This window comes from Molossus molossus, unplaced genomic scaffold, assembly GCF_014108415.1.
Source record: "Molossus molossus isolate mMolMol1 unplaced genomic scaffold, mMolMol1.p scaffold_m16_p_19, whole genome shotgun sequence".
In the NCBI taxonomy this organism is placed as follows: domain Eukaryota; kingdom Metazoa; phylum Chordata; class Mammalia; order Chiroptera; family Molossidae; genus Molossus; species Molossus molossus.
The window spans coordinates 271,178-299,172 of NW_023425354.1; the positions used below are offsets into that span (position 1 = coordinate 271,178).

The 27,995-nt window shown below is 48.4% G+C and overlaps 1 protein-coding gene across 5 annotated transcripts in view; it reads right to left on the reverse strand.

Annotated features, from left to right (window-relative positions):
* Positions 1-27,995, reverse strand: part of TBCD (tubulin folding cofactor D) — a 150,051-nt gene that overhangs the window by 111,401 nt on the left and 10,655 nt on the right. For 4 of the 5 annotated variants that reach the window (XM_036269982.1, XM_036269978.1, XM_036269979.1 and 1 more), the window contains exons 5-7: positions 26,811-26,957; positions 22,372-22,427; positions 12,142-12,271 (exon numbers count right to left, since the gene is read on the reverse strand). In XM_036269982.1, the coding sequence (XP_036125875.1) occupies positions 12,142-12,271; positions 22,372-22,427; positions 26,811-26,957 (333 nt within the window). Of the gene's footprint in view, positions 1-12,141; positions 12,272-22,371; positions 22,428-26,810; positions 26,958-27,995 lie in introns of those variants that run through there. The other variant, XM_036269983.1, reaches the window with a different exon arrangement.

A 27,995-nucleotide genomic window follows, 5' to 3' on the forward strand; every position in this document is an offset into this window, starting at 1 on the left:
CAGTTTGTTCCCGGCCCTGGTTGGGGTCATGTGGGTGGCGACCACTCCATGTGTGTCTCTCACGTAGATGTTTCTCTCTCTCTCTTCTCCCCTCTCTCCCTCCCACTCTATCTGAAGATAAAAATGCAAAAATGTCCTTGGGTAAAGATAAAAAAAAGGTTACAGATTCATTTACAAAATAAAACAAATTCTCAAAACAATTCTTCGGACCTTCCAAAATTTCTCTTCAGAACACTCACCACCTAAATAATGAGAACAGTTTCCATACATGATAAAGGAAGGAATTACAGAGACTGGAGAAGAAACCCTTCAAAAGGGCATCGTAAATAGGGGTGCAGTCACTTGTGGGGGGGTGTTTAATCTCAGACATATACCCACACTGAAGTTAAGGGCACTGGCCTATCAGAAGGTAAGGCATCTCACTAGGTTTCTACGATTATCTGTGCATAAAAACATCCAAGAATAAAAGCTGCAGATCGAAGTGTCTCACACAAAGGTAAGATCCCAAAGACTGGAGTCTAAAGTCTCACCCACTCTCAGCTGACAAAGGAGAAAGGCCCTTCTGTTTCTCGAACACATTCTCCTCCTCCTGCGCTGCTGACATATCCCACCCGGCAGCGCTGATCCCCTGGGCCCACAGCTCTGATGTCCATAGGGGTTCTAGTACAGTGTCTCCAGCTCACCTCCCTGTAACCAGGAACCACCTCCAAACTCACAGACCTTGCAAGCCCCTGAATTCTCAACCTGAACTGTTCCCCTACACTTCTGAGTCTGGAAAAAAAAATGGGACAATTCACACACCATCCAAGCCCTTGAAACTCAGAATCCTAGAGCTGAACACTTCTGAGCAACAGCTAATCAAGCTAGTTCCCTTCAGAAACAGTACTTAACTGGCAGGTGGGAACTGCTTCTGAAGGTATGTGACCCGTCTGCGTGAGATTCCCCGTCCCAACCGGTCTGACGGTCAAGGAGCTGCTCAGCTTGAGGAAGAGGACACCCTGTTCAACGGTATCTCACACGGAGACTACCCACCCAACCAGTCCTTGGCCCTTGCAGCCGCGGATGCTCCAAGCTGCACTGGAGAGAAGAGGTCAAGGGCTCAGACCTCAGGCCAGGGCTATGACCACAAAACACCGAGGTGTCTCTCAGAAAGGCGTCCCTTGGGTCCACTGCCTTGCCCAGCACACACATGACACGCTTTGATTCCTCAGCTCCCTCCCTGGACCTGGATCACTCTTTGAAATATTCTGCAAATCCCCTTGGCAGAAGTGATGTTCTCTTCTGCTCTTTCTACCATTACGTCTCCCCCATCAACTCAACCCTGAAACCCTAAACCATCCAGAGAATAGCACCTCTCACTAGACCCATCCACTAGAAACACAGCAGGATCCACAGCATGCTGGGTGCTAATAAAAGGCAGGGCAGGACCCTGGACTCCCACAGGTTGCACCCGAAACACCCATTTTGTAACCTGGTAACCAGGGGGTTTAGAGTCACCTGGACCCCTGAGCTTCTTCCTGGTGGATTTTTAAAGGAGTCAGGGAGGTGGTTCAGCAGATTAGTCTGGGCATGAGTGAAATCGCCCAGGGCAAAATGCCACACAGCCCTACAGAAAAGTCAAAACCATACAAGTTATGGTCCACACATGAAACAAACAAAAATATGGCAAGATTTTGGTCAATGGGAATATCAGAGAGTAGAATTCACACACTTCAGAAGGACACTGGGACTGCAGACCAGAAAACAAAACCCTGAAACGAGCAACATTATTCCTAATGAGGTGAAGGCTGTTATCCTAAAAGCTGCAAAACAATGACTCTTGATCAATGTGGGGCTAAGGGCACCAATCACATGGCAGTTGAAAATCCGCAAATAACTCAAATCGGCCCTCTGCACACAAGGATTCCCAACCTCAATTGATACTTGAACAGGTATTTAAAAATCTGCATATAAGTACACCCACACAGTTCAAACCAGTGTTGTTCAAGGGTCAACTATCATTCTAGTTGTAAAAGACAAAAATTGTAAAGACAAAACCTAAGACCAGAGTAAGGGTACAGAACAGGATGAGAAGGTCCGAGTGCAGGCCCAACTGCCCCACACTGAGAGGTAGCAGTGGGCAAAGAGGTGGCAGGGAGAGGAGGCCAGCAGAGGGGGGATCCGGAGACCCTGGGAGAAGGGGTGGTAGAGGAGTCAGGTGTAACAGCCACAAAGGTGACCAGCACTGGGAGAAGGTGGGAGTGGCACTATGAGCCAAGTCAGCAGATGAAGCTGGTGCATGAAGATGGGGTGGGGGCTCAAGTCATCCTCAGAACTGGCGACTGCCAGAGGGGAGGCGCTGTGCTAACACAAAGAGGAAGGAGGTCCTCACTCTACTGAACCTGCTGAACCACAGACCCGGGGAAACGCTGGGAGTGCTCAGACACCACTCAGCCCTGTGACCAGGCAGGAAGTGTCCTTCTCTGAACCTCAGTTTCGTTGGCATATAAAACGGGGCAATGGTAGGACCTTCACTGAGCCGCTCTGAGAATAAAATGCAAATGAATGTCAAGTCACCAAAGAGATCAGAAACATTTCCTACCAAGTAAACACAGATATATTCCTGTTGTTTTTCCAAAATCTATTTTAATTAAGAACTACTCTTCCCTAGATTTAATTTATGTGAAATACAAAATCACAGTTCATTTATTCTACGTAAATTCAAATGTGTCCAGTTTAATGTACGTTAGACATAAGTCATCCATTTACAGAACAAAACCTTACTGAGCAGAAACACTGGGTTCTTTCAGGGACTCAGCTTGGGAGAGAGCCAGAAGCACCAAAACACCGCCTCCAGTCCCCTGGGGCAGGTGGTCCACAGAACACACAGCAGAAGTCCACATGATGTGCAAGGAGACAGCCAGTCACTAGGGAGGGGTCAACAAGGACTTCACTGCAGCAGCTCTCATGGGAGGAACCAAAGTCTACCAGACAGGCAGTCAGTGAGGAGACAGGACACGAACAGGACACAAATACAGAGCATCAGGTCTGTGGGGAGAAAGCAGGAGAGGCCAGACAGACAGGCACCCCTGGGCCTGTGAAGAAAGGGTGTCAATTTGCAGGCGACTGCGCACCCTCCTCAGACCAAGCTGGTGCCCCAGCTTCATCATGAACAGAGCCTCCTTTTACACTCAAATATGTAGTTTGGATAAGTCACATGGCCACCCTCTGTGGCAAATCCTAACACTCCTCCACCTACAGCTGGGGTCTGGGTGGATCTCTATGCACATCCTGACTGGAAATGAACCCATAACCCCCCCCCCCCTTTTTTTTTTTTTTTGGTGTATGAGACAATACTCCAACCAACTAGTTACCTGGCCAGGGCTAAACATTCTTTATTTGCCAAATTCCTGACATAAATAGACCAGGAAGGCAAAAGAAGTGAAAAAGAAGTGAAAAATCATTAGGATGAGGACTTTGTCTTTGTTTGTGGGTGTTTTTCACCTAAAAATGGGGCCACCATCACTACCCTTTACCCAAGAGTGTGCAGAGAACAGTGAGCCTAAAACCAGGAGAAGCAACCAGAGGCAACAGCCTCCTGATGGTCTTGGGCATTCACCAGCCACACCACCACACAAGAGGAATGACCCCTTTTCATGAAAGCACAAGACACAAGCCGGCAGAAAGCGTGCCCACCACCGAGGCCACGGGCACTTGGCTGTGAGAGGGAGCAGTACCACGCAGCTGAGAAATGCCCACACGTCTGTTGTGCTTAGAAACCAGCACAGCTCAGGGTGCAAACATAAGTTTCTTGGTGATCATTCAAACCACCCCTTTTGATTGCTACCCTCCTGAGCTTGCTTTTCTGCAACATACAAAACCATTTCCTCTCCCCAGGGCATGTTCACCCAGCCTGTGAATCACAATGTCAGCGGCTCAGGAGCAGGTCCACCCGGCTGCCAAGCAGGAGATGCTAGTCAGAGGCTCCCTGAAGCACCATCAACTCAAGGCCAAGAAAAGCAGCTCCACCCTAGACCCAAGGAGAAAGGGCCCCACAGCACATGAGCTCATGGAGCCCATGAATTTCCTGCAAGGTGATGTACACCAAACCCCACTGGGCACCTCACTGCCCTGTTCCTGGTCCCTCACGAAGACACATGGACAAGCAAACAGGACAGAGCTCAGGTAGAGCAGGCTGTCCCGTTCTGTGCTCCAGAGTCTCATCCGAGGTTGAGAAGTGGTACCATGCCCTATTGGAACCAGTCGGGACACAAGAAAGGTTGCAACAAACTGGAAGAACCACCAGCACTCAATGCAACTGGTTCCAGGCTGGATGCCTCTTCCAGCTGGGCCCATAGACCTCACCTGTTGGAAGAGCCCACCCAGGGCCACACCTTCCGTGGAGGGCAGCAAGGCTGAAATGGGGCTTCGTCCTTTACATAACAGCCAAAGCACTTGACACAGGAACTCCCAGTGCTCCTGCCTGAGGACTCCTTCTAGCCACTCCAGGAGAGAATCTGCCCACACCTTGACTGCAGCCTGGCACCCTGCTGGCTTGAAAAATGAAAGTGAAGGGAATCTCAAAGGGCCCCGCCACCTCCCCAAGAAGTAAAAGCAGACTGACACTGGACAGGGAGCACAGAGCAACACAGAACTGAACTGACCCACAGGGAATGCCAGGCTGGGCTCCAGGACCAGGCTCCAGAAGGGAGCCCAGAGGATGCTCCAAAGGGGCAGGGCGAGCCAGCCAGACCCAGGCACCTCCAGTCCCAGGAGAAGTAAGAAAGCTTTTCTGTTCTCCCCAGAGCATGCCTGGTTTGGTTTCTCAGCACTGCATACATCAAGAGGGGGAAAAAGGAACTTCCAAATGTGGAAAATCTAATCACTGAAACTAAGTTTTCAATGGCTGATTAGAATCAGCTGGGACCCAGAATGAAAAAAATAGTTTCTGATAAAGTAAATTTGCATCAAATAAATGACAAAGAATTATAAGTATACATACGTGTAAATAAAATTAACTTCATAAAAAACGTTTAAATGATCAAAATACCCACATTTTGCTTTTACTTAACCTCTGAGTGAAAGGTAACCGCTGAGCCAAACCAGCCAGGGCCACGCACAACTTCCAAGTCATTGAATCAGCCTGCCCATAACAATGTGTTCCACGACCCTATCCCCAGCTCCTTCACACGTTCTAAACAGCCAGAATGGTAATCATAAACCCAGCAGCAAGTGGTACTGAGACATTCTTGTTTAAATGACCACTCCCTAAATCCTGGGCTCAGGAAGGGGCCTGGGCTTCTCCATGTGCAGGGAAGAGTACAGTCTGGCCAAGTCCAGTGAGGGGATTCCCACTCTTCTGCAGAAGTGAGACACTCAGAGGAAGGGGAAGAAGAGCAGGCACACCTAGCCCACGGACTAGACGAACACACAGCTGAGCCACTGACGAGGTTCAAAACCAAGGAACGGCCTACATAAACCACCAAGAAGAGGCTGAGCTCCACCACTTCTGGCCCACACATCACTACTGACCCATCTCCTTGTGCCAGCGCAGAACCTAGCACCCTAGGCTCAATGGGCTGGGGCTGGGGACCAACATGACTGCCCTCCCTTGGCTGCCCAGTGCACAGCACGCTGCAGGCCACCTATTCTGGCTCCAGGTCTCTCCTGTTCCTGGGTCCCTTTGATACCTGGTGCCCCAGAATAGCACCAATGAAGGAGACAGAGTGTGGCTGCGGCTGAGGGACCTAGACACTGGGGTCCAGCTCCTATCTAGAGGAAACACTGCTCTAGAGCAAGGACCCTGGGACAGGTGGAGGACAGGCCACCAAGGAGGCAGCCAGTGAGCAACCAGGCCTGGAAAGGAGGGCCAGAGCCTTATCCACACAGCCCAGCCCACTCCAGCACAGCCAGCACTGAGCATCCTGGTTTGCTGCAGGGGCTGGGGGAAGCAAGAGGAAGGAGAAGCGACAGAAGGCACTTGACTCTGGATACATCGGTGTGAAGCAGAGAGGGACACAGGACTAAGGGGAGGAACAAAGAACTAAAGCTCAAGGGTGAATCAGGAGAGAAAAGTCAGTCGCCCACAGAGCCTGAGGGACACCTACATTATTAGCAGGAAGGGCGAGGTCGGCAGGAACACGCCCTTAAAAAAGCAGCCACAGGCTGGTGGGAGCTGCAAGGTGCCCCTGGGGCTTGGCAGAGGAGGTCACAGGCCAGGAACAGGGGAACACCAGCCACACAGCCCTCTGTGTGCTCCCCTATTGGAGAGGCGAGGAGAACCGGAAACCCACGACATCCCTTGCCCTCCAAGCGTGGGCCTGGCCGGGCGACCTGCGAGCACACACCTGTCCAGTAGGACACATCACCTCATCACACAGCAGGTGTACAAACCTGGCCTGCCAGTGAATTCAAGGCGTGCCACACAGCACGCAGGTTTCAACAAGACTCATGCCACCCCCGCGCTGCCTGCCACAAGTAAAATGCTGAGTTATGTGAAATTAAAATAGTGTCAGAGTTGGCCCTCTGACAGAGTTTCGCTCAGTGGTTAGAGCATCGGCCCATGGACCAAAGAGTCACGGGTTCAATTCCCGGTCAAGGGCACGTACCTCAGTTGCGGGTTCAATCCCCAGCCCTGGTTGATGTCGTGCAGGAGGCAACCAATCAATGTATCTCTCTCACATCAATATTTTTCTGTCTCTCTCTCCCCCTCCATCCCTCTCTTCAAGTCTATCTAAAAATCAATGGAAATATGTCCTTGGGTGAGGATTAACAATAATAAAAAATAAACAGTGTCTGAGTTGGCTGCATAAGCATCTTTACTGAATCCCAGGAGGAAACTGAGGGCACCTCGTTTCGCCCAGTTTCTACCCTGTACATATTCAAATGGTTCTTACCACATTCGCCTTTACCCAGAACCCTGCCCCAGGCAAGTGTTGTGACTAAGGAACCGAATTTGGACTACTTGTCCTCTGACCAAACTGAACCTTAAGGAAAACCACTGGATGGGTGCTATTCTCCAAGAAATCCTAAAAGAAAATAAATCAAAGCCAACATGAGAACTGTTTTGGATAATCAAGTAGCTTTTTTTCATCTTCAAAGAGCACAACATACACTAATTAGCCTTGTCACACCACCCTCTGAGCTAAGAGGTTTGTTATTTCCCTTCTACAGATGGGGTGTGGAGCAAGGCCCTCACCTCTGCCTGGGGTCACTGGTGTTGCTACAGCATCCCCAGGCTCAGGACTGGCCCACTTACATCAGCCTCCTCGGGGTTGCAAGTGTCCAGGGCAGAACCACCGTGACCCTGGAGCTGGGAGGTCCAGGCACCGGGGCAGCTGTTCCCATCTGGGCCGAGGTGCTCAGCTCTAGGGACAGCTTCAGGTGCTTTCAGCCTATTGCTTACCTGGCTTTATAAGTGATTGTTTGCAACTGTTTCCCCTTTAACAAGAGATAGCCTCTTGTCAATGATGGAAAACTCCTAGAGAAAGGAGATGCTGGTGATGAGAACAGTGTGCGCAGTGTGAGCCACGGAGCAGCAGGATGGCAGCAGCAGTACCTCTCCCAGGAAGACACATCCACCTCCCAGCCCTCGCAGAATGCAGACCGACCTCCCATCAGCAGTGCAAGCCAAGATGGCAGCACCATCACTAAGAGAGCAGGGCCACAGCAGTCAAGTGACAACCACTCTCAATTTCAGCATTTGTTTTCCTCCCTTGAATGTCCTCAATTGGCATTAATCCTAATGCTTCGAGTGGGACTGAACCAAAGGGAGCTTTAAACAGCTAGAGCAAAGGGGCCTTCCAGTGCAGTCAGGTTGCCAAACACTTGTTTCCCTCCCACGGGAGTTAAAATCATCACTGCAAGAGGCATATGCTTCAAGGGAAATAAAAGTCAACCCCTGGTTTCGATGGTACTTGTTTCGCGTTCACCTGTTTCGCCTAACTCACACTAATGAACAGGTGGATAAAAATGATGCCAAGTGCATCAAAGGAACCAGCTGCAGTCCTAAAGCATAACATGCTTGCAAGTTTCATCATGCACAGCGGACGCCCGGCCTCTGCTGTTCAGGTCTGACAAGCTCACAGCGAAACCGCTCCACCCGCCCAAGAGCTCTGTGCCCGGCTCAGCTTCCTCCTGCCCAGGCAGTGGCAACAGCAATTAGACCAAATTGCTCCTTCAATAAAGAAAAGGAAATAAGACGCACAACTCCAGAAAGAAACTAGGCTTTCCAGAGGGGAAGCGTCTGGCCCTGCAGGCCACTGCTTCCCGGCAGTTCCATGTGTTCACTTCCTAGGAACTCGGCTGCTGCGTCAGGCAATTGCTCACTCTCCCTGACAGCAGGACACCCGTCTCTTAGACTGCTGAGGTGCGGCCCACAAACCGCCCAGTGCCCTGCCGGAGGAGGGGTGCACCTTCCTCATCCTTTGCACACACAAGGGTGGGGGCAGAAGGCTGGGCTTAAGCCTTGGGAAATCCTTTCATTCCTCAGGAGGAAGAGGAAAAAGAGAACTTCCCTCCTCCTAAGTGTGGAGCTTGGAAAAGTCCAAATAAAGTACACTCCCCACCCCTGGCTGGTCAATGCCACTGGAAAGAATGCCAGCCCCTCCCACAGCTAGCAGCAGGCTTGGTGTTGCTGTTTAACGCTGGCGCCTGCCACTCGAGAAGAAAAAAACAGAAAATGTGCAAACACTCTGGAGACAGCAACAAGATGATCAAAAGGGTGAGGAAAAAGAAACCTGGGGGCAAAGCAACTGCAGAGCTGGACAGAGTGACCTAGGACCTTCTCGAGCTGAGGCTTATGCTGCAGGGAAATAAAAATCAAATCCTAGTTTCCCCAGTACTTGTTCTGCGCTCACTCGTTTCATCTAGCCCACACTGATGATCAGGTAGATAAAAATAAAGCCAGGCACGAGGAAGCCATCGGGACACTCTCACAGGGGCCTGTGTGCTCAGGCCTGGCACAGGGAACCTGCTCCCTGCCTGCCAGTGCCTGGGGTGATCACAGCGCCATGCTCGAGTGGGTCTGCCAGTCTCCCCGGCAGCCTACAGTGGATTGACTGAGAGGCCCCAGCTACATTTGGTCAGACCTCCCATGGTTCCTCCATGACCTCAGACTTCTTTCTCAATGTGACTCATGGCAAAAAAATAGGAGTCCACTTATACCCAAACTTTCAAATAAACCATCTCAACCCTATCCACCCTCCTTCACCAGAATTACCTAAAACATAAATGCATTGCCCCAGGACCCACGCCACGACAGCCCAGTGGGCACAAGCCATGACCTGTGCCTCCACCCCTTCCCTGCGGCAGCCTCCCAGGGTAGCCTCCCCCTGGCTGACTTCCATTGCAGCAATTAAACCAAAAATCCCAGTAAAATCCTAAGCACCACCCCCACACACAGCTGGAACGAGAGCCGCCTGAGGGGACAGGCTGTGTATCTGCGCATTCAGAATACCCCGTTTCTCATCAATATGACAGACGTGCAGGTAAGAAAAATTTAAAGACCTTGTAAACAAGAATATCTAAATTATTGTCTTTGGGTTTGTTCTTTATTTAGGAAACTATTGTTACATACCAAGAAAACTGAATATACATGCTCAAAAAGCACATGCACCGAAGTTCGGATGAGCGCTATCCACAACAGTGAATACCCATCAGTGGACTATTATTTGGGCATAAACAGGAACAAAGCACTGTCAGGCACAACGTGAACAAACTCTGAGAACATCACACTAAATAAAAGGAGCCAAACACAAAGTCTCAGTAGATAACTCCGTGAGGCGTCCAGAACAAACATCCACAGGTGGGTTTGGGGAGGAGGGTGACTGCAGATGGGTGTGGGGTTTCCTTTAGGGGTGATGAGAATATTCTGGAATTAGATCTGGTGATAGCAGACCCACTGAATTATACAGTAGTTTCTTTTTTTTTTTTAATCCTCACCCAAGGACATTTTTTCCATTTTTTTGTTCAGATAGAGTGGGAGGGAGAGTGAGGAAGAGAAAGAGAGAGAGAAACATCGATGTGAAAGGGACACATCGAGTGGTTGCCACCCACACAACCCAACCAGGGCCAAGGACAAACTGCAACCAAGGTACGTGTCCTTAGTAGAAACTGAACCCAAGTCTCTCTGGAACACAGGTCGAAGCTCTAACCGCTGAGCCAAACCGGCCAGGGCTACAGTGGTTTCTTTTCTTTTTTTAATCCTCACCTGAGGACATTTTTCCATTTTTTGTTCAGAGAGAGTGGAAGGGAGAGAGAGGAAGAGAGAGAAACATCGACGTGAAAGGGACACATCTAGTGGCTGCCACCCACACAACCCAACCAGGGCTGGGGACAAACTGCAACCGAGGTACGCACCCTTAGCAGGAACTAAACCCAGGTCTCTCTGGACCGCAGGCCAATGCTCTAACCACTGAGCCAAACTGGCCAGGGCTACAGTGGTTTCTTTAAAGTTGAGATATAACATACATTTACTCATAGAATGGAAGAAAGCATGAAAAAACATTACTTCAACAGAAATTCTGGAAGTGTCTTATTTTTCCAGGTTTCTTTTTTTTTTTTTAATCCTCACCCGAGGAACCCTGGCTGGTTTGGCTCAGCAGTTAAAGCATCAGCCTGTGGACCAATGAGTCGCGGTTTCCATTCCAGTCAAGGGCACGTACCTCAATTGTGGTTTGTCCCCAGCCCTGGTCAGGGTCGTATAGGAGGCAACCAGTCGATGTGTCTCTCTCGCTAATGTTTCTCTCTCTCCCCTTCCCACTCTATCTGAAGATAAATGGGAAAATATCCTCGGATAAGGATTAAAAAATAAATAAATAAATAAGTAAGTAAGTAAGTAAGTAAATCCTCACCAGAGGATACTTTTTTCCATTTTATCTTCAGATAGAGTGGGGGGGAGAGGGAGGAAGGGCGGAGGGGAGGGAGGGAGAGAGAGAGAAAAAGACATCGATGTAAGAGAAACACACTGATTGGTTGTCTCCCACACCGAACAGGGCCAGGAACCAATCTGCAACCACAATGCATGCCCTTGACCAGAACCAAACCCGCAACTCTTTGGTCCACGGGCCAGCACTCTACTGCTGAGCCAAACAAGCCAGGGACAAGTTTCCTTTTTAAATGTCTCAAACAGTCCCATCATTTGAATGGCAATTCCTCCTGAAGACAAGAAACAGATGCCAAGGACATTTCTGAGAGAGACACCAGGTGGTCAACTCCCTCAGTGCCAGAGCATAGGGAAGAAAGAGCTTTCCCTGAGGGGCCTGTGGCAGGCCCAGCTGTCAAAGCCTCGCCTCCTACATCCCATGCCCACTGCCCTGGGTTATTACACCACCACCCCATTTTCCACCAGCCCTCCCAGCCTCCTACACTTCATCAGAATCTGCAACAGCCAATGACAGCCGACAAACAACACCCAAGTACATGACATCACACATGAGCTCAAACACCTCCCTTTAAATGCAGTCCAAAATGCCCTGCTCTCCTGAAACTGGGCTGTCAGCCTTTATAGCCTCACACAAGGGAAGACCACATCTCCCCATGGCAATTAAAGAGCAGGAAGCAGAGGACACGAGAGCTGCAGGGGCTCTTTACTCCCCCAGGAGGGGAAGCTGGCCCCAGAGCTTCATGGCATGAGCAGCCGCCCCTCTTCTGTGGAACTTAAACTACACCTTTCCTCAGAAAAGGCAAAGCCACAGATGAGCAAAGCAGGATGGCCAGGAAAGGGTGGGTGTCAGGTCTACGTTTAACCCAGTTGTTACAAACACCCTGAGTATCTGCACAAAATCAAGTTTCAAATCACCTGCCTGATTCCATTAGAGCCAGTTTCAATAATTATACTCTGTTATACAGGTAAGCAGCAAGAAAGCAGAGAAGGACACACCCCTGCCTGCCTGCCCATGGGCCCCAGCTCCTCAGGCACCACTGCCCCCTGGCGGTGATTTGAAGGTGGACTCAGCCTATCTCCATTAGCGGAGAAAGCCCTTGCTAACAATCAAGGACCAGCCCTGAGTAATCCTATGGTCCAGTCCAAAGCCGCAAAAAAGGCCCTTGGCTCCATGTTCTGTCAGGGTTGAGTACCTTCCTGTATTCTAACTACTTCAGAATGAAGTCAAGTAAACAGAACTTGTCCTGCTGTTTGGGCACCCCTGGGGCAGTGTTTACCAGGGCCTGCAGCATCCCGTCCATGGTGATGACCCCCTCGATGGTCTGGAAGGAGGAGCGGGCCAAAGTGCACAGGCTCCAGTCCAGGAAATCCGCCATCTTCTGTTTGGCATCAGGCCGTGTGATAAACCTGCCAAAAGGGAACACAGGCAGGTGACGGCTCAACCCAGGCCCAGCTGAGAATTCACCCTGCCCACCCACCATGTCCTCCATCCTCTTCTATACAGAGTACATCCTCCTTCCAGCAAACACCCTACAACACCCTACTCTAACCCTACAATACCCTAAGAAACAAAGATGCTGCCCAGACCACGTTCCTCAGGTGGCGAATCCCCACCAAGACCTCTGAAGTCCCACGCAGTCCCTACCGCCCCCATCGCCTCCCTCCAGAGCTCCCATTCATCCCAAGGCTCCATTCACCTCAAGACCACCTTTACTTATCCCCTAGGCTGCCCCGTCCCATCCCCATGCCCACTCCTCAGCCCTCCCTCCTCCCCAGGATGCCATACCCCAACATGCAAGGCCTGCCCCAGCAGCAGGCCCCGAATCGCTCTCCCTGCAACTGCCATGGATCACTCTTCCCCATGAAGAACTCCAACTGGTGTCCATGGCCCCACATCCCAGGTGTCAGTTCAGCTCTGCACCCACCGAAGCTCAGATAAGTGTACTGGCTCTCACCTATCCTCTTATACACCTGGTCTCAGCCATCCTCCAGCCTCTACACCAAAGTCTGGGCACTCTATTCCTCCCCAGCCCATCCACATGCCAACCCCCCAACCCTGAGCCCCTGCCTCCTGGGGTGGGGGCAGAAACACAAGAAATAATCAAAGAGCATGAAGGAAACAGCTAAGTAAGAGGAGGGTAAGAGACAGTACAGCCCCCCAAGAGGTGCAGGGATGGCCTCCCAAGGGGACATGTGACCAGAAAACATCAGGAGGAAGGCCACAAAGCTCTCATGAACTGCAGGGACCTCACAATCCCCTTGGCAGCCCCCACAGAACACAATGAGGGAGGGTCGGCCCTAACACCGTGGACGCAAACCCCTACTTCAAGACGTACTGGCCGCTTCCTCCTCCGCAGGTTCACACCAGACCAGCGACCTAGGGTGAGCCGCAGCAGGGTTCCAACACCCAGCCTTAGAGTCCAAGGGAATCTCCTGTCCAGCCACAGCCCAGTGCACAGTGCAGAAGTTCAGCCTTCGGTTACAGAACTGCAGTTTCTAACTCAGGAAATAAGGAGTCGAGCAAAGGCTCCAGGATTGTCTTTCTGCCCATCAGGGTGTACACCTGGAGATCATGGTCACTGAGGAAGGTGCCCAGGAATTTCCTTCAATCTGCAATCTTGGTGCTTATCCAACTGGGTCAGTGGTATGTAGACCCTATCTCCATTTCCTCTGACCTGCTTAAAACCCCACGATCCCAGGGACAAATAAGGGTCACACCCACAGCAACTGGCTCCTCAGCCCAAGCTGCACCTTGGCCCACAAGCTGCAGACAACAGGATAGTCCCTGGGCAGGAGAGGCCAGAGCTGAGAGACTCTAGTCCTCTAGTCACAGCACCAGACGACCAGGCTGCCCACCCCTCTGCACCACAGCTCCTGGCCAGGGAGCTCAATTCTCTGTGTGCTGCATGTCAGGGGACATCCACTCAGTCACACAAGGTGAGTGTCCAGATTAAGGTAAAAACCTAAGGTTGCTTTGAAAGATTTAAGTACATCACTTTATATTTTCTCACTAAACAAAGGAATATGTTGCCTGGCTGGTGTGGCTCAGGTTGCACGTCGTCCTGTGCACCAGGGGGCTGCTGGTTTGATTCCCGGTCAGGGCACATGCCCGGGTTACAGGCTCTATCCCCAGTAGGAGGTTTGCGATGTTGCCCTCTCACATCAATGTTTCTCTCTCTCCTCTCCCTTCATCTCTCTAAATATCAATAAACTATTTTTAAAAAGGAATATGTTTACAAGAGAGGACCAAAGATACAGATAAGCAAAAATGGAAGAGAGATCTACCCTACAGATAAAACATACAGCCCTGGCCGGTTTGGCTCAGCGGTTGGAGCATCGGCCTGCGGACCAGAGAGTCCCAGGTTCAGTTCCCACTAGGGGCATGTACCAAAAACAAAAAACAAAAACAGATAAAACATACACATTTACAGAAACAGGATCCTTCCACACAAAGATCTTTAAATCCTCCACTTCCTTCCATTTTACAAGAAACTGCATCACAGCCCCATCTGCTCACACACGGAGCTAGGCTAACATTGTGGGTATTTTAGAGATAAACCCCACAAGAACAACTAGAACAACTATAGCAAAACCTATTAGAGAGACAAAGGATGCCCAGGCAAAACATTTGGGACAAACAGCCACTCTGCCTCGTCAGCACTGTCACCACACACTGACAACTCAGTAACCTGGTCTAAGACGGAACAGCCCAGGTGAGGTGACAAACCCTAGTCTGCATAAGAACTTACTGTGTATTTTTAAGTAAATAAATGGAAAAATGAAATATTCACACAACAGTGCTAGAACAACTAAGTTCCCTGTGCAGGGAGAGATCTATTGCATAACCCTACACCAAAAGAAATTCCACATGGGTTAATAATTGTATATTAAACAACAAAAGGTAGAAAAATATAAATGACTACTTGTAAAATCTATTAATAGTGTAAGACTCCAAGCTTAAAAGTAAAAATAAGTACATAATTACTATTTTGAAATTTTTTTAACGTTCTGGTTAATTTTTTAAAGAGAGAGAGAGGTGCCCTGGCCAGTTTGGCTCAGCGGTTAGAGCATTAGCCCACAGACCAGAGTCCTGGGTTCAGGTCAAGCAAAGGGCACGTACCTCAGTTGAAGTTTGTCCCCGGCCCAGGTTGGGGTCATGTGGATGGCAACCAATCAGTGTGTTTCTCTCACATCGATGTTTCTCTCTCTTCCTCCCCCTCTCCCTCCTGCTCTATCTGAAGATAAATGCAAAAATGACCTCGGTGAGGATAAAAAAAATAAACAAACAGACAAATTTTGACGTGAAAGAAAAACATCAATTGGTTGCCTCCCACATGCGTCCCAACCAGGGATCAAACCCAAAATCTGGGCATGTGCCCTGACCAGGAATCAAATAGGCGACCCTTCAATGCACAGGATGACACTAAACCAACTGAGCCATACCAGCCAGGGCACTGTTTTGACATTCAAATTAAAACTTTAGTCCAAAGGAGAAAATAAAAGCCACCAACCACCTGAGGAAATAACCCATCCTAAACCTGCAGGAAACTCAAGCGAGTGGAAAAGAAAACACACCAAGAAATCAAGTCACCTTGCTCAGTTTGGCTCAGCAGTTAGAGTGTAGGCCCTCGGACCAAAGAGTCGTGGGTTCAATTCCAGTCATGGGTATGTACCTCGGCTGCGGTTCGGTCCCAGCCCTTGTTGGAGTCATGCAGGAGGCAACCAATTGACATCTCTCTCTCCCTCCCCCTCCCACTCTATCTAAAGATAAAATAGAAAAATATCCTCGGGTGAGGATTAAAAAAAAGAAATCCACAGATGTTAGAAGGCAGGTCACAAGCAAGATATGTATTTTTTTTTTTTTTTATCCTCACCCGAGGATATTTTTCCATTTTTTGTACAGATAGAGTGGGAGGGAGAGAGAGTAAGGGAGAGAGAGAGAGAAACATCGACGTGAAGGGAGGGACACATCGAGTGCCTGCCACCCGCACGACCAACCAGGGCCGGGGACAAACTGCAACCGAAGTACATGCCCTTAGCGGGAACCGAACCCGGGTCTCTTCGGACCGCAGGCCGACGCTCTAACCGCTGAGCCAAACTGGCCAGGGCACAAGCAAGATATGTAAAGCCTAAGATAAGTGTTGAACCTCACCAGATGTCAGTACCTAACAACAGGGAATAGAACAGAGCCATCTAATCAAAGGTCATGGGAAGTGTGGTGCCAACTCAATGAGACTGTACTGTGCATGGTCAGCGTCACATCAGTACAGAGAAAGACAAAAGAAATACAACATGTGTACTGTGCATTAGAATTACAAATGTGTCATATAGATTGGTCTGTATCTTGGAAGATGGCGGCGGGCAGGACCAGAGTGAGTGTGAGTGTGTGAGAGAGTGAGCAAGTATGACAGAAAGTGTGAGTGTGGACAACCAACCCTGAGCAGTGCAGAAACGCAGGGAGGAAGGTCCTGTGCTATGGACGGAAAGCAGCCAGCTACCACAGTAAGTGGCTCATCTGCAAGCTTCTCTCTGCCCAGGCAGGCGGCTCTGCCATTTTTTAAGATCCCTGGTCTTCTCTGGTAGGAGGAAGCAGAAAGCGGCTAGGGCTGAGGGACCTGAGTCCACCAGAGCACCCTGCACCATTGGTCCAGTAGATCCCACTGTGGCAACATGAACCAGCACACAGGAGTGGAGTCCCACCCCCAACAGCAGCTGAGGCTCGGAAGCAGACATCCATCCCCAGACAGCAGCACAGATTGGCAGCTGAGACCCATCCAAGTGGTATCAGCACAGGCTGATCAGGAGGGGTGCCCAAACCCAAGCAGCAGCAAGACTTGGGCAGCAGAGACCTGACCCTGACAACTGCAGCAGTGGATTTGGAGTGGAGCCCCACCCCCCGCCAGCAGCAAAGTCCCAGGAGCAGAGCATCCTCAGCCCCCAACAGCAGCAGAGGATTGGAGATGAGAGCATCCTCTGGCTACAGCAGCAACAGTAACAGTGCAAACCGGGAGTTGACACACGTCCCCAGCAGCGACTGATCAGTTGCTGAGCCCCACCAGGCAACAGAGTACCCCAGCAGCACACCAGTGGGACCCCAGCAACCTGGCTCATACTGGTTGCCCGGCCCTGGTGATTCCCTGAGGCCCCGCCCCACCCAAGTTTCAGGCCCACCCAAGCTGTTGCCAGTTGCTTTACCATAGGACTGGCCTGTCTTGGATCCTGCTTCAGGTTTTCCTAAATTCTTTCAAACAAGCAGCACCTGGTCTCAACTAGCCCCATACCTTTCGTTAAGTAATACATAGAAACAAACACAGGGAGGCAGCCAAAATGAGGAGTCAAAGAAACAGGTCCCAAATAAAAAAACAGAAAAAATCTCCAGGAAAAGAACTAAGCGGAATGGAGATAAGAAACCTAACAGATGCTGAGTTCAAAATACTGCTTATAAGGATGCTCAATGAACTTAGTGAGGACCTCAAGAGTATAAAAAAAGGATCAGTCAGAAATGAAGGAGGCACTAACTGAAATAAAGAATAATTTACACAGATTCAATAGTAGAGTAGGTAAAGCCAAGAAGCAAACCATCGATTTGGAATCTAAGGAAGCAAAAACACCCAATCAGAACAACAACAAAACTAATCCAAAAAAATGAGGATAGTGTAAGGAGCCTCTGGGACAACTTCAAGCGTGCCAACATTCGCATCGTGGGGGTGCCAGAAGGAGAAGAGCGAGAACAAAAAACCAAAAGCCTATTTGAAACAATGACAGAAAACTTCCCTAACTTGGTGAAGGAAACAGACATACAAGTCCAGGAAGCACAGAGAGTCCCAAATAAGATGAATACCAAGAGGCCCACACCAAGACACATCATCATCAAAATGCAAAAGGTTCAAGACAAAGAGAGAATCTTAAAAGCAGCAAGAGAAAAGCAGTTAGTTACCTACAAGGGAGTTCCCATAAGAATGTCAGATGATTTCTCAAAAGAAACTTTGCAGGCCGGAAGGGAGTGGCAAGAAATATTCAGAGAGATGAAAAGCAAGAATCTACAACCAAGATTACTCTATCCTGCAAAGCTGTCATTTAGAATCGATAGCCACATAAAGAGTTTCCCAGACAATGCCCTGGCCAGTTTGGCTCAGAGGTTAGAGCATTGGCCTGCGGTCCAGAGAGACCCGGGTTCGGTTCCCGCTAAGGGCACGTACCTCAGTTGTAGTTTGTCCCCGGCCCTGGTTGGTTGTGCGGGTGGCAGCCACTCGATGTGTCCCTTTCACATCGATGTTTCTCTCTCTCTCTCTCCCTCCCACTCTATCTGTACAAAAAATGGAAAAATGTCCTCGGGTGAGGATAAAAAAAAAAATAGAGTTTCCCAGACAAGAAAAAGTTAAAGGAGTTCATCACCACCAAACCATTATTATATGAAATGTTGAAGGGTCTTTTTGAAGAAAAAGATAAAATATATGAACAAACAAAATGGCAATGAATACATAGCTATCAATAATAGAATCTACAAACAAAATGAAAAGGTAGAACAGAAACATTCTCATAGATACAGAGAACATTTTGTTGGTTGCCAGATGGGAGGGGGGTTGGGGGAATGGGTGAAAAAGGTGAAGGGATTAAGAAGAACAAATTGGTTCCTAGACTGATAAACCTCAAAGAGAAGGGGGTTGGGGGGTGGGAAGAAATAAACCAAAGAACTTATATGCATAACCAATGGACACAGACAATAGTGTGGGAAAAGGCAGGAGGGGGGTGGGAGTGGGGAGGAAGGGGTCAATGAGGGAAAAATAAGGAACATCTGTAATACATCCAACAATAAAAACTAAAAAAAAAAAAGGTAAAAACTGAACTTCCATTTGACCCAGTGATCCCACTTCTAGGAATATACCATAAGAAGCCTGAAATACCAATCAGAAAGAATGCATGTACCCCTATGTTCATAACAGCACTATTTACAATAACTAAGATCTGGAAACAGCCCAAGTGTCCATCAATAGATGAATGGATAAAAAAGCTGTGCTGCCCTGGCTAGTTTGGCTCAGCGGTTACAGCATCAGCCTTCAGTCCAGAGGGACCTGGGTTCGGTTCCCGCTGGGGGCATGTACCTCGGTTGCAGTTTGTCCCCAGCCCTGGATGGGTCGTGCGGGTGGCAACCACCTGATGTGTCCCTTTCACATCGATGTTTCTCTCTCTCTCTTCCTCTCTCTCCCTCCCACTCTATCTGAACAAAAAATGGAAAAATGTCCTCAAGTGAGGATTAAAAAAAAAAGCCCTGGCCAGTTTTGCTCAGTGGTTAGAGCGTCGGCCTGCAGTCCGGAGAGACCCGGGTTCGGTTCCCGCTAAGGGCACATACCTCGGTTGCAGTTTGTCCCTGGCCCTGGTTGGGTCGCGTGGGTGGCAACCACTCGATGTGTCTCTTTCACATCAATGTTTCTCTCTCTCTCTCCCTCCCACTCTATCTGAACAAAATACCGAAAAATGTCCTAGTGTGAGGATTAAAAAAAAAAAAGCTGTGGTACATATATACAATGGAGTACTATGCAGCTGTAAGAAAGAGAGATCTCTTATCCTCTGAGTCAACATGGAGGAATCTAGAGAGTATTATCCTAAGCAAAACAAGCCAAGCAGAGAAGGACAAATATCACACGATCTCACTTATTTGTGGAATGTAATGAACAAAACAAACTGATGAACAAAATAGACCCAGAGACATAGAAGTAGGGTACAGACTGATAAATCTCAGAAGGAGGGAGGGGAGATAAACCACAGAACGTATATGCATGTATGTGTAACCAATGGACAATGCTGGGGATGGGGTGGAGGTGGGGATCGGGAGGAGGATATCAATGGGAAAAAAAGGAGAAACATCTGTAACAAAAAATAAATTAATAAAAATAATTTTAAAAAAATAAGAATTACAAATTTGTATGGGGTTTTCTATGTTCCAAAATATCCACCTTTCCTATGTACAGCACAGCTTGCTTTTATAATTAAACAAAAATATCTCCTTTTAAAACTGGCATAATCGCCCTGGCTGGTTTGGTTCAGTGGTAGACCATCAACCCTTGAACCAATGAGTCGCAGGTTCAATTCCGGCCAAGAGCAAGTACCTCGGTTGCGGTTCGGCCCTGGTTAGGGTTGTGCAGAAGGCAACCAGTCAATATGTCCATCTCACATCGAAGTCTCTCACTCCCTTTCTCTTCCTCTCTCTCCCTCCCACTCTATCTGAAAATAAATAGAAAAAATATCCTTAGGTGAGGATTAATTTTAAATAAAATTGGCATAATCAATAAGAATAAAGGCATATCTTTCCATTGATGAGTGTCTAGAAAAGAATACTCGAATCTAAATGTCTTGGCAGTGATATAACGCCAAGTTACACAAAACATATCCAATGCTTCAGGTTCAACCTGATGAGAGTGGGCTAGACAGGCAGCTCCTCCACAAAATACCAGAAAACAGGCAGGCAGAGGACAAAAGCCACACGAAACCCACTCTACACACCCATGACCATATTATAACAACCCACAAAAAAAACAGAAATATGTGAATCAGGACCTGCCTGTAGCCTGGGAAATGCTAGAAGGTGGGTTAACCTAGAGTAGCTCTAAGACCTCATCCAAGGAAAGCTCCTGCGCTTTCCAGGACGCTTGAGAACACAGGGCTGCACTGCAGCCTTGAAAACTGGCTGGAGCCTTTTTAATGAGCTGAAGACCAACCACAAGGAACACTTGCTCATGTCAACCACCAGATGGCGAGGGAGAGTCCCACCAGGGGCTGAACCTGTCCCTATGCCATGACTGGAGTCCCTGACTGTCACCTTTCCTAGAGGCCACCAGGGAGGGAATAAAAGTTCAAGGATTCACCTCCTCCACCCCACAGGCACAAAGCTCCACCAAGTTAGGATCAATACAAATCTACCAAACCCTCAGTATTTCTGGTAATCAATAAAAACATTTTTCATTTATAAGGTCACACACAGTATTGGTAAAAGTGGGGAAAAGGTGATTTTCAACTTGTTCAACCTTTCCAGTAACTTCATTTATAGTCCCTAAAATGCTCATTCCACTTCTAGAAACTCATCCTTAAGAATCAATCAGAATGGTACAAAGTTTTATGTAGACTATCCATGACAAGATTAATTTTACTAACCAACCAGCAGCACAGCAGTCTACAGGTCCAACAGGAGACTGGAGAAACAGCACATTCACACCACAGTCATGTTGGCAGAAGACTGAAGGAAGCTCCAGGCCTGTCAGCACCTGGTACAGACAAGCATGGGCACCACCATGCCTGCAGACAAGCACCCACCCATAGTGGCAGGACAATGGACAAAAGCAGTTACATCTCTGGGAGACTCAAGTGCATGCAAGTCTTATTTTATACTTATCTTTATTTTCCAAAATAAATGATTATTTTTACAATTAGAAACTCACAATGCCACCTTTCAGTCCTTAGCAAAACCGTGAAGGGCCTCTGTCTGGCAAGCATCTCAGGAAGCTCACATGTTTCTTGCTCACTTGTAAAATCTGCTTCTTATGTTTAGGCTCTGCTCTGTGGTTCAGTAAGTGCCTTCACAAGTATCTCACCAATGCCCCCAAAGGCCCTATAAATTAAACATTTCACTTTCCACTTTGAGCAAGGTCATGGCTATAAATATAAGGTGAGCCTGAATCCCTCAGTGAGGTGTGGCCCATTTCCCAATCAGAACCCCCACAAGTTTTTAGAGCCAATTTCCAACTTTCACGAATACAGAGGGAACCCAAACAAGCCAAGTTTTCTCATTTATTTACACACCCATTTTAAATCACATGGAATACAAAAGATTAATCTAGAAAAATAGCTTCCTTCCATTCTCACATGTCATGAAACAAGCTTACTCAGTTTTCACACGTGTCTTTGGCATACCACCTGGGTTGTCTTACCCAGCTCAACAGACAGAATCATCTTTACCTATTTTAAGCATAGCCTGTTGCTGAGTTAACATAGATGTTTGGGGATTTTTATCCTAAGCCACAATGATCCAAGCACCACTCATGATCTGTACAAACCACAGTATGACCTGCTTTCTAAGTGACTTTCAAAGGCTTGTCTAACTGCCACCACCCCAAAGGTAAGCTCATATACCCCAGGTATAACTGCTACACTTATTCTAAATCTGCCCTCTGCTCAGTTGAAGGGCCTTCAGTTGGCCTCCTTGAACCCCCTCACCCATAGCTGGGTGACCTGTGAGCCCCCAGCACACTATCAGGTGACCTGTGAGCCCCTAACGGGCACTGTCAGTGGTCACATGAGGTTCAGAGATCTCCCACATCCCAACAGAGCTGGTGCTCCCTCAAAGAAAGAGTAATGGGGAGAAGAAAACACTTCCCCAGGCCCATCAACCCAGTGCCCTTTTCTGTGAACAACATAGACACCAGGTAACACAAAGTATGTAAGATAAACCTTCTCAGAATGCACCAGTTACACATCAACCAATAAGACCTCAGGAAGGCCAACTGGGCACTTACTTGGACACAAGGACAGCAGCCGCATCTCGGGCCTTGTCGCTGACAACCAAGTAGGACTACAAGAAAGCATAGACAGGCAACATTACACACACAGAGTAAACCTCAGGGGCCTACTCAGCTGGCCAGTCCACACACAGTGGCTTCCCGAGAGCCCAACTCCTAAAGCTCACAGATCAAGGCCAAAGCTGCACAAACCACTCTGAACTTGAGCTCACAGCTGTAGCTGTCAAGTGCTGTGCCCACTCTCAGGTAAGCACCAAACCATACACGGCATGTGTCACAGCCCTTGAAGCACATTTGCAAGAACAGCAGAAAATTGAAACCGTGTACGTGACCCAACAGTAATAATCACGGAGTGTCCATGGAGCACACTTGGGACCTGTGAGCATTTAGTATCAGAATAGTTAGAAGGTCTGACTCAAACAGAAGGGCACCTGGGTTTAACACAAATGACTAGCTTGTCTTAGAAGACCTGCCTTAAGAGGTTTCCAATTCTCATCTCAACTAACTTTTTTCCGATACTCTTAAAAGAGCTTTTCTCTGGGGCAGGTTTTCTGGACAACTGCATAGAGCTCCAAGTAGTTAGAAATGCACCACCCCTCACCTGGCAATTTGGCCTAGGAGACAAGCACACAGGGACGTCAAGGTGCTCATTACAACCCTGCTCTTGACAGAACATACCATTTTGATAGGAACAAAATGTACATCTGTAAGAAACTATTTTATTTTATTTTATTTTATTTTATTTTATTTTTTCTTTATTGATTTTAGAGAGAAAGGAAGGGAGAGGGAGAGAGAGAGAGATAGAAACATTGATGAGAGCCCTGGCCGGTTTGGCTCAGCGGTTAGAGCGTCGGCCTGCGGTCCGGAGAGACCCGGGTTAGGTTCCCGCTAAGGGCACGTACTTCGGTTGCAGTTTGTCCCCGGCCCTGGTTGGCCGTGCAGGTAGCAGCCACTCGATGTGTCTCTTCACATCGATGTTTCTCTCTCTCTCTCTCTTCCTCTCTCTCCCTCCCACTCTATCTGTACAAAAAATGGAAAAATATCCTCGGGTGAGGATAAAAAAAAAAAAAAAAAGAAAGAAAGAAACATTGATGAGAGAAAACATCTACAAGCTATCTCCTGCATGCCCCCAACTGGGGATCAGGCCCACAACCCAGGCAATGTGCCCTGACCAGGAATCGAACCGGTGACCTCCCAGTGCACGGGTCAATGTTCAACCACTGAGCCACACCAGCCGGGCTGTAAAAAAGACTATTTTTTATTTATTCATTAATCCTCACCCGAGGACATTTTTCCATTTTTTGTTCAGATAGAGTGGGAAGGGAGCCCTGGCCGGTTTGGCTCAGCGGTTAGAGCATCCGTCTGCGGTCCGGAGAGACCCGGGTTCGGTTCCCGCTAAGGGCATGTACCTCGGTTGCAGTTTGTCCCCGGCCCTGGTTGGTCGTGCGGGTGGCAGCCACTCGATGTGTCCCTTTCACATTGATGTTTCCCTCTCTCTCTCTTCCTCTCTCTCTCCCACTCTATCTGTACAAAAAGTGGAAAAATGTCCTCGGGTGAGGATAAAAAAAAAAAACAAAAAACAGATAGAGTGGGAAGGGGGAGGGAGGGGAAGAGAGAGAGAGAGAAACATCGACGTGAAAGGGACACATTGAGTGGTTGCCTCCTGCACAATCCAACCAGGGCCGGGGACAAACTGCAACCGAGGTACGTGCCCTTAGCAGAAACTGAACCCAGGTCTCTCTGGACCACAGGCCGATGCTCTAACCAGCCAGGGCAGAAGACTATTTTTTAAAACTGGGGTACAATGGAGCACCTTTTCCCTTAAAGAATGTGTTGCCAAGGGTCACAGAATGGCAGGGCATCAAAGCCCCTGTTGAAATGGGCTGTGAGGAGCTCTGTGAAAAGCATAGGCCGCAAGCCAAACTGCCTAGGTTCAAATGTGGATCCATTTATGAGAAAATAAACCAGGTAAGTTAATATTGTCTCCTCAGCAAAATTAGTATTAAAACAGTAAACTAACCTGGCTGGTGTGGTTCAGTGGTTGAGCGTCAACCCATGTACTGGGAGGTCACCAGTTCAATTCCTGGTCAGGGCACATGCCCGGGTGGGCAGCCAATTGATGATCTCTCTCATCAATATTTCACTCTCTCTCCCTCTCCCTTCCTTTCTCTCTAAAATCGATAAAGTAAAATAAATAAAATTATTTTTAAAATTTTAGAAGTGTGTCAGGCAGACCTGGCCGGTTTGGCTCAGCAGTTGGAGCGTCTGCCCACCGACCCATGAGTTGCAGGTTCAATTCCGGTCAGGGGCGCATGCCATGGTTGCGGTTCATCCCCAGCCCTGGTCGTGGTTCATCCCCAGCCCTGGTCGTCTGGGAGGCAACCAGGCAACGTGGCTCTATCACATCAATGTTTCTCCCCCCACCTTTTCCATCCCTCACACTCTATCTAATGATAAACAGAAAAATATCCTCGGTGAGGAGTAAGTGTGGCAGGCAGACTCTAAGGCAGCCCCTGGTCCGCCTGCGGGCATGTGCACTTTGTGTGATCCCTCCCATGTGGGTCGGACACAGTTATTTGCTTCTAACCAAGAGAATGTGGCCGGGGGCAGGGGTGTGGATGTCACTTCCATGATCTGGTAACACATTACTGTGACTTCCATCTTGCCAACAGATCCTGGGCTGGCTTTGATAAAATAAGCTGCCACACTGGGGGACCTATGCAGTAAGGAACGGCCAGCAAACAATTGAGGCCCTTGGTCCAGCAGCCTTGAGGATCTGATTTCTGCCAACAACCATGATAGCCTGGAAGTGGACCCTGTCCCGGGAAGCCTTGACTGCAACCTGGGAAAACCTCCAAGCAGAGGGCCGAGCAAAGCCATGCCCAGATTCCTGACCCACTGAATCTTAGAGGATAAATGTGTTAACTACTCAAATTTAGGATAAGTTTTTAAGCAGCAATATATAACTAACATAATAATCTACATTTAAATGCACAATATTTGCATCAGAAGTTTAAAGACCATATACAAGTGTTATTATCTCCTGGCACTAGAATTTGAGAGATGTTATTTTGAATACTCCTCTATTTCCCAGTTTTCCTACAGTGATCAAGTATTATCAAGTTTAAATTAAAAATGGACCTCTTAGCCCTGGCCGGTTTGGCTCAGCGGTTGGAGCGTCGGCCTGCAGTACAAAGAGACCCAGGTTCGGTTCCCGCTAGGGGCATGTACCTCGGTTGCAGTTTGTCCCCGGCCCGGGTTGGTCGTGCGGGTGGCAGCCACTCGATGTGTCCCTTTCACATCGATGTTTCTCTCTCTCTCTCTCTCTCTTCCTCTCTCTCCCTCCCGCTCTATCTGAACAAAAAATGGAAAAATGTCCTCAGGTAGGATAAAAAAAAAAAAATGGACCCTTAGCCCGGCTGGTGTGGCTCAGTGGTTGAGCATCGATCCATGCACCAAGAAGTCGCCAGTTCGATTCCCAGTCAGGGCACATGCCCAGGTTGTGGGCTCAATACCCAAGTAAGCTCAATCCCCAGTGGGGGACATGCAGGGCCAATCGATGTTCTCTCTCATCAATGTTTCTATCTCTCTCTCTCCCTCTCTCCCTACCTCTCAAAAAAATAAAAATAAATAAAAATGGACCCTTATTTTCTCTTACCATTGCCCCTGAAAACTCTTATGCTTATAATATCTGCAATACCCACAAAGAAATGAAATTTGCTAAAGCAATTCATCCTGATCTCTATATGAATTACCACAATTTAAAAATGTTATGAAATTGTACCTCACTGAAAATCAGTCACAGCAGTTGAAGAAATACAGATGTGTCAAAAGAGTACCTAATTAAACTATCAGGACAGCATGAACACAAAAAAGCACCAACTAGCTCTAGCCAGTTTGGCTCAGCGGTTAGAATGTTGGTTTGCGGTCCGGAGAGACCCAGGTTCAGTTCCCACTAAGGGCATGTACCTCGGTAGCAGTTTGTCCCCGGCCCTGGTTGGGTCATGTGGGTGGCAACCACTCGATGTGTCCCTTTCGCGTCGATGTTTCTCTCTCTCTCTCTCTCTCCCCCTCCCTCCCACTCTATCTGAACAAAATATCAAAAAATGTCCTCGGGTGAGGACTAAAAGAAAAAAACAAAAAAAATAGCACCAACTAGCCCTGGCCGGTTTGGCTCAGCAGTTAGAGCGTCAGCCTGCGGTCTGGAGAGACCTGGGTTCGGTTCCTGCTAAAGGCACAAACCTCGGTTGTAGTTTGTCCCCAGCCCTGGTTGAGTCATGTGGGTGGTGACCACTCGATGTGTCCCTTTCATGTAGATGTTTCTCTCTCTCTCTCCCTCCTTCCCACTCTATCTGAACAAAATACTGAAAAATGTTGAGGATAAAAAAAAAAAAAAAGCACCAACTAGTGGTCATCATAGGCACGACCACACTCACCTGTGCTATTTGGAGAATACGGTCGATTGTGGACATTCGCATTTGCCCAGGTTGAGAGAGAAGATTCCCGTCAAGGCGTGAAAAATCGAAAGGGATCAGGCAGGTCATGGAGAGCCACAGGAGAAGCATGTAGCGGGTCTCCCAAGTCTAAAGAGTTAAACCAAAGTAAAATGATGCTTGTATATAGGATGAAGGTAACCCATACACCCCCCAGAGTCCTGGTACCCTCCCTGCCCACTCAATGCCCACCGCAGGCTCTTCAAACGCTGCTGACCTCTGAGCCTGGGGTGCCTTCCCTGTACCTCACCACACACACCCTCTTCATACAGACTTGGCTACTGCAGCAGACCAAAGAAACAGCAAAACTTAAACAGAGGAAAATCATAACACATCAGCATGAAGGCTTTTCTTCACTGACACCCTTCGTCATGCAATTAGCCTTTTGAGAAAGTGGAAGGCATATAAAAAGATAAAAACAGAAGACTTAAAGAAGAATAATTCTCAATTTCCAATAAAAAACAAGTGCCCTTGCCCTGGCCGGTTTTGCTCAGCGGTTAGAGCATCAGCCTGCTGTCCAGAGAGAACCGGGTTCAGTTCCCACTAAGGGCGCGTACCTCGGTTGCAGTATGTCCCCAGCCCTGGTTGGTCGTGCAGGTGGCAGCCACTCGATGTGTCCCTTTCATGTCGATGTTTCCCTCTCTCTCCCTCCCACTCTATCTCATCAAAAAAATGGAAAAATGTCCTCGGGTAAGGATTAAAACAAAAAAAAAAACAAGTGCCCTTAATTTCAGCAGTCAATAAAACAAGACTGCCCTTTGGTCCTGGAATCACCATGGGGGCAAGAAGCAGAGGAGAGTGGGAAAGGCCCACCCATGTCTTTAACTGAAATCAGGCACATTAGCAGACTGCTCACTGAGCTGTAGTCATCAACCGTGGGCTCTTCTGATGGCAGCGGTGCAGAAGCACTCCCGTCGCAGGCCTGACTGCTCTCCTCAGAAAGGCCCACTTATGCCCTGGCCTGTGTAGCTCAGCTGATTGAGCGTCATCCTGTGCACCAAGAGGTCACCAGTTCAACTCCTAGTCAGGACATATGCCCAGATTGTAGGCCTGATCACTAGCACAGGAGGCAGCCAATTGATGCTTCTCTCTCCCCCTCTTCCTTCTTCTCTAAAATCAATATAAACA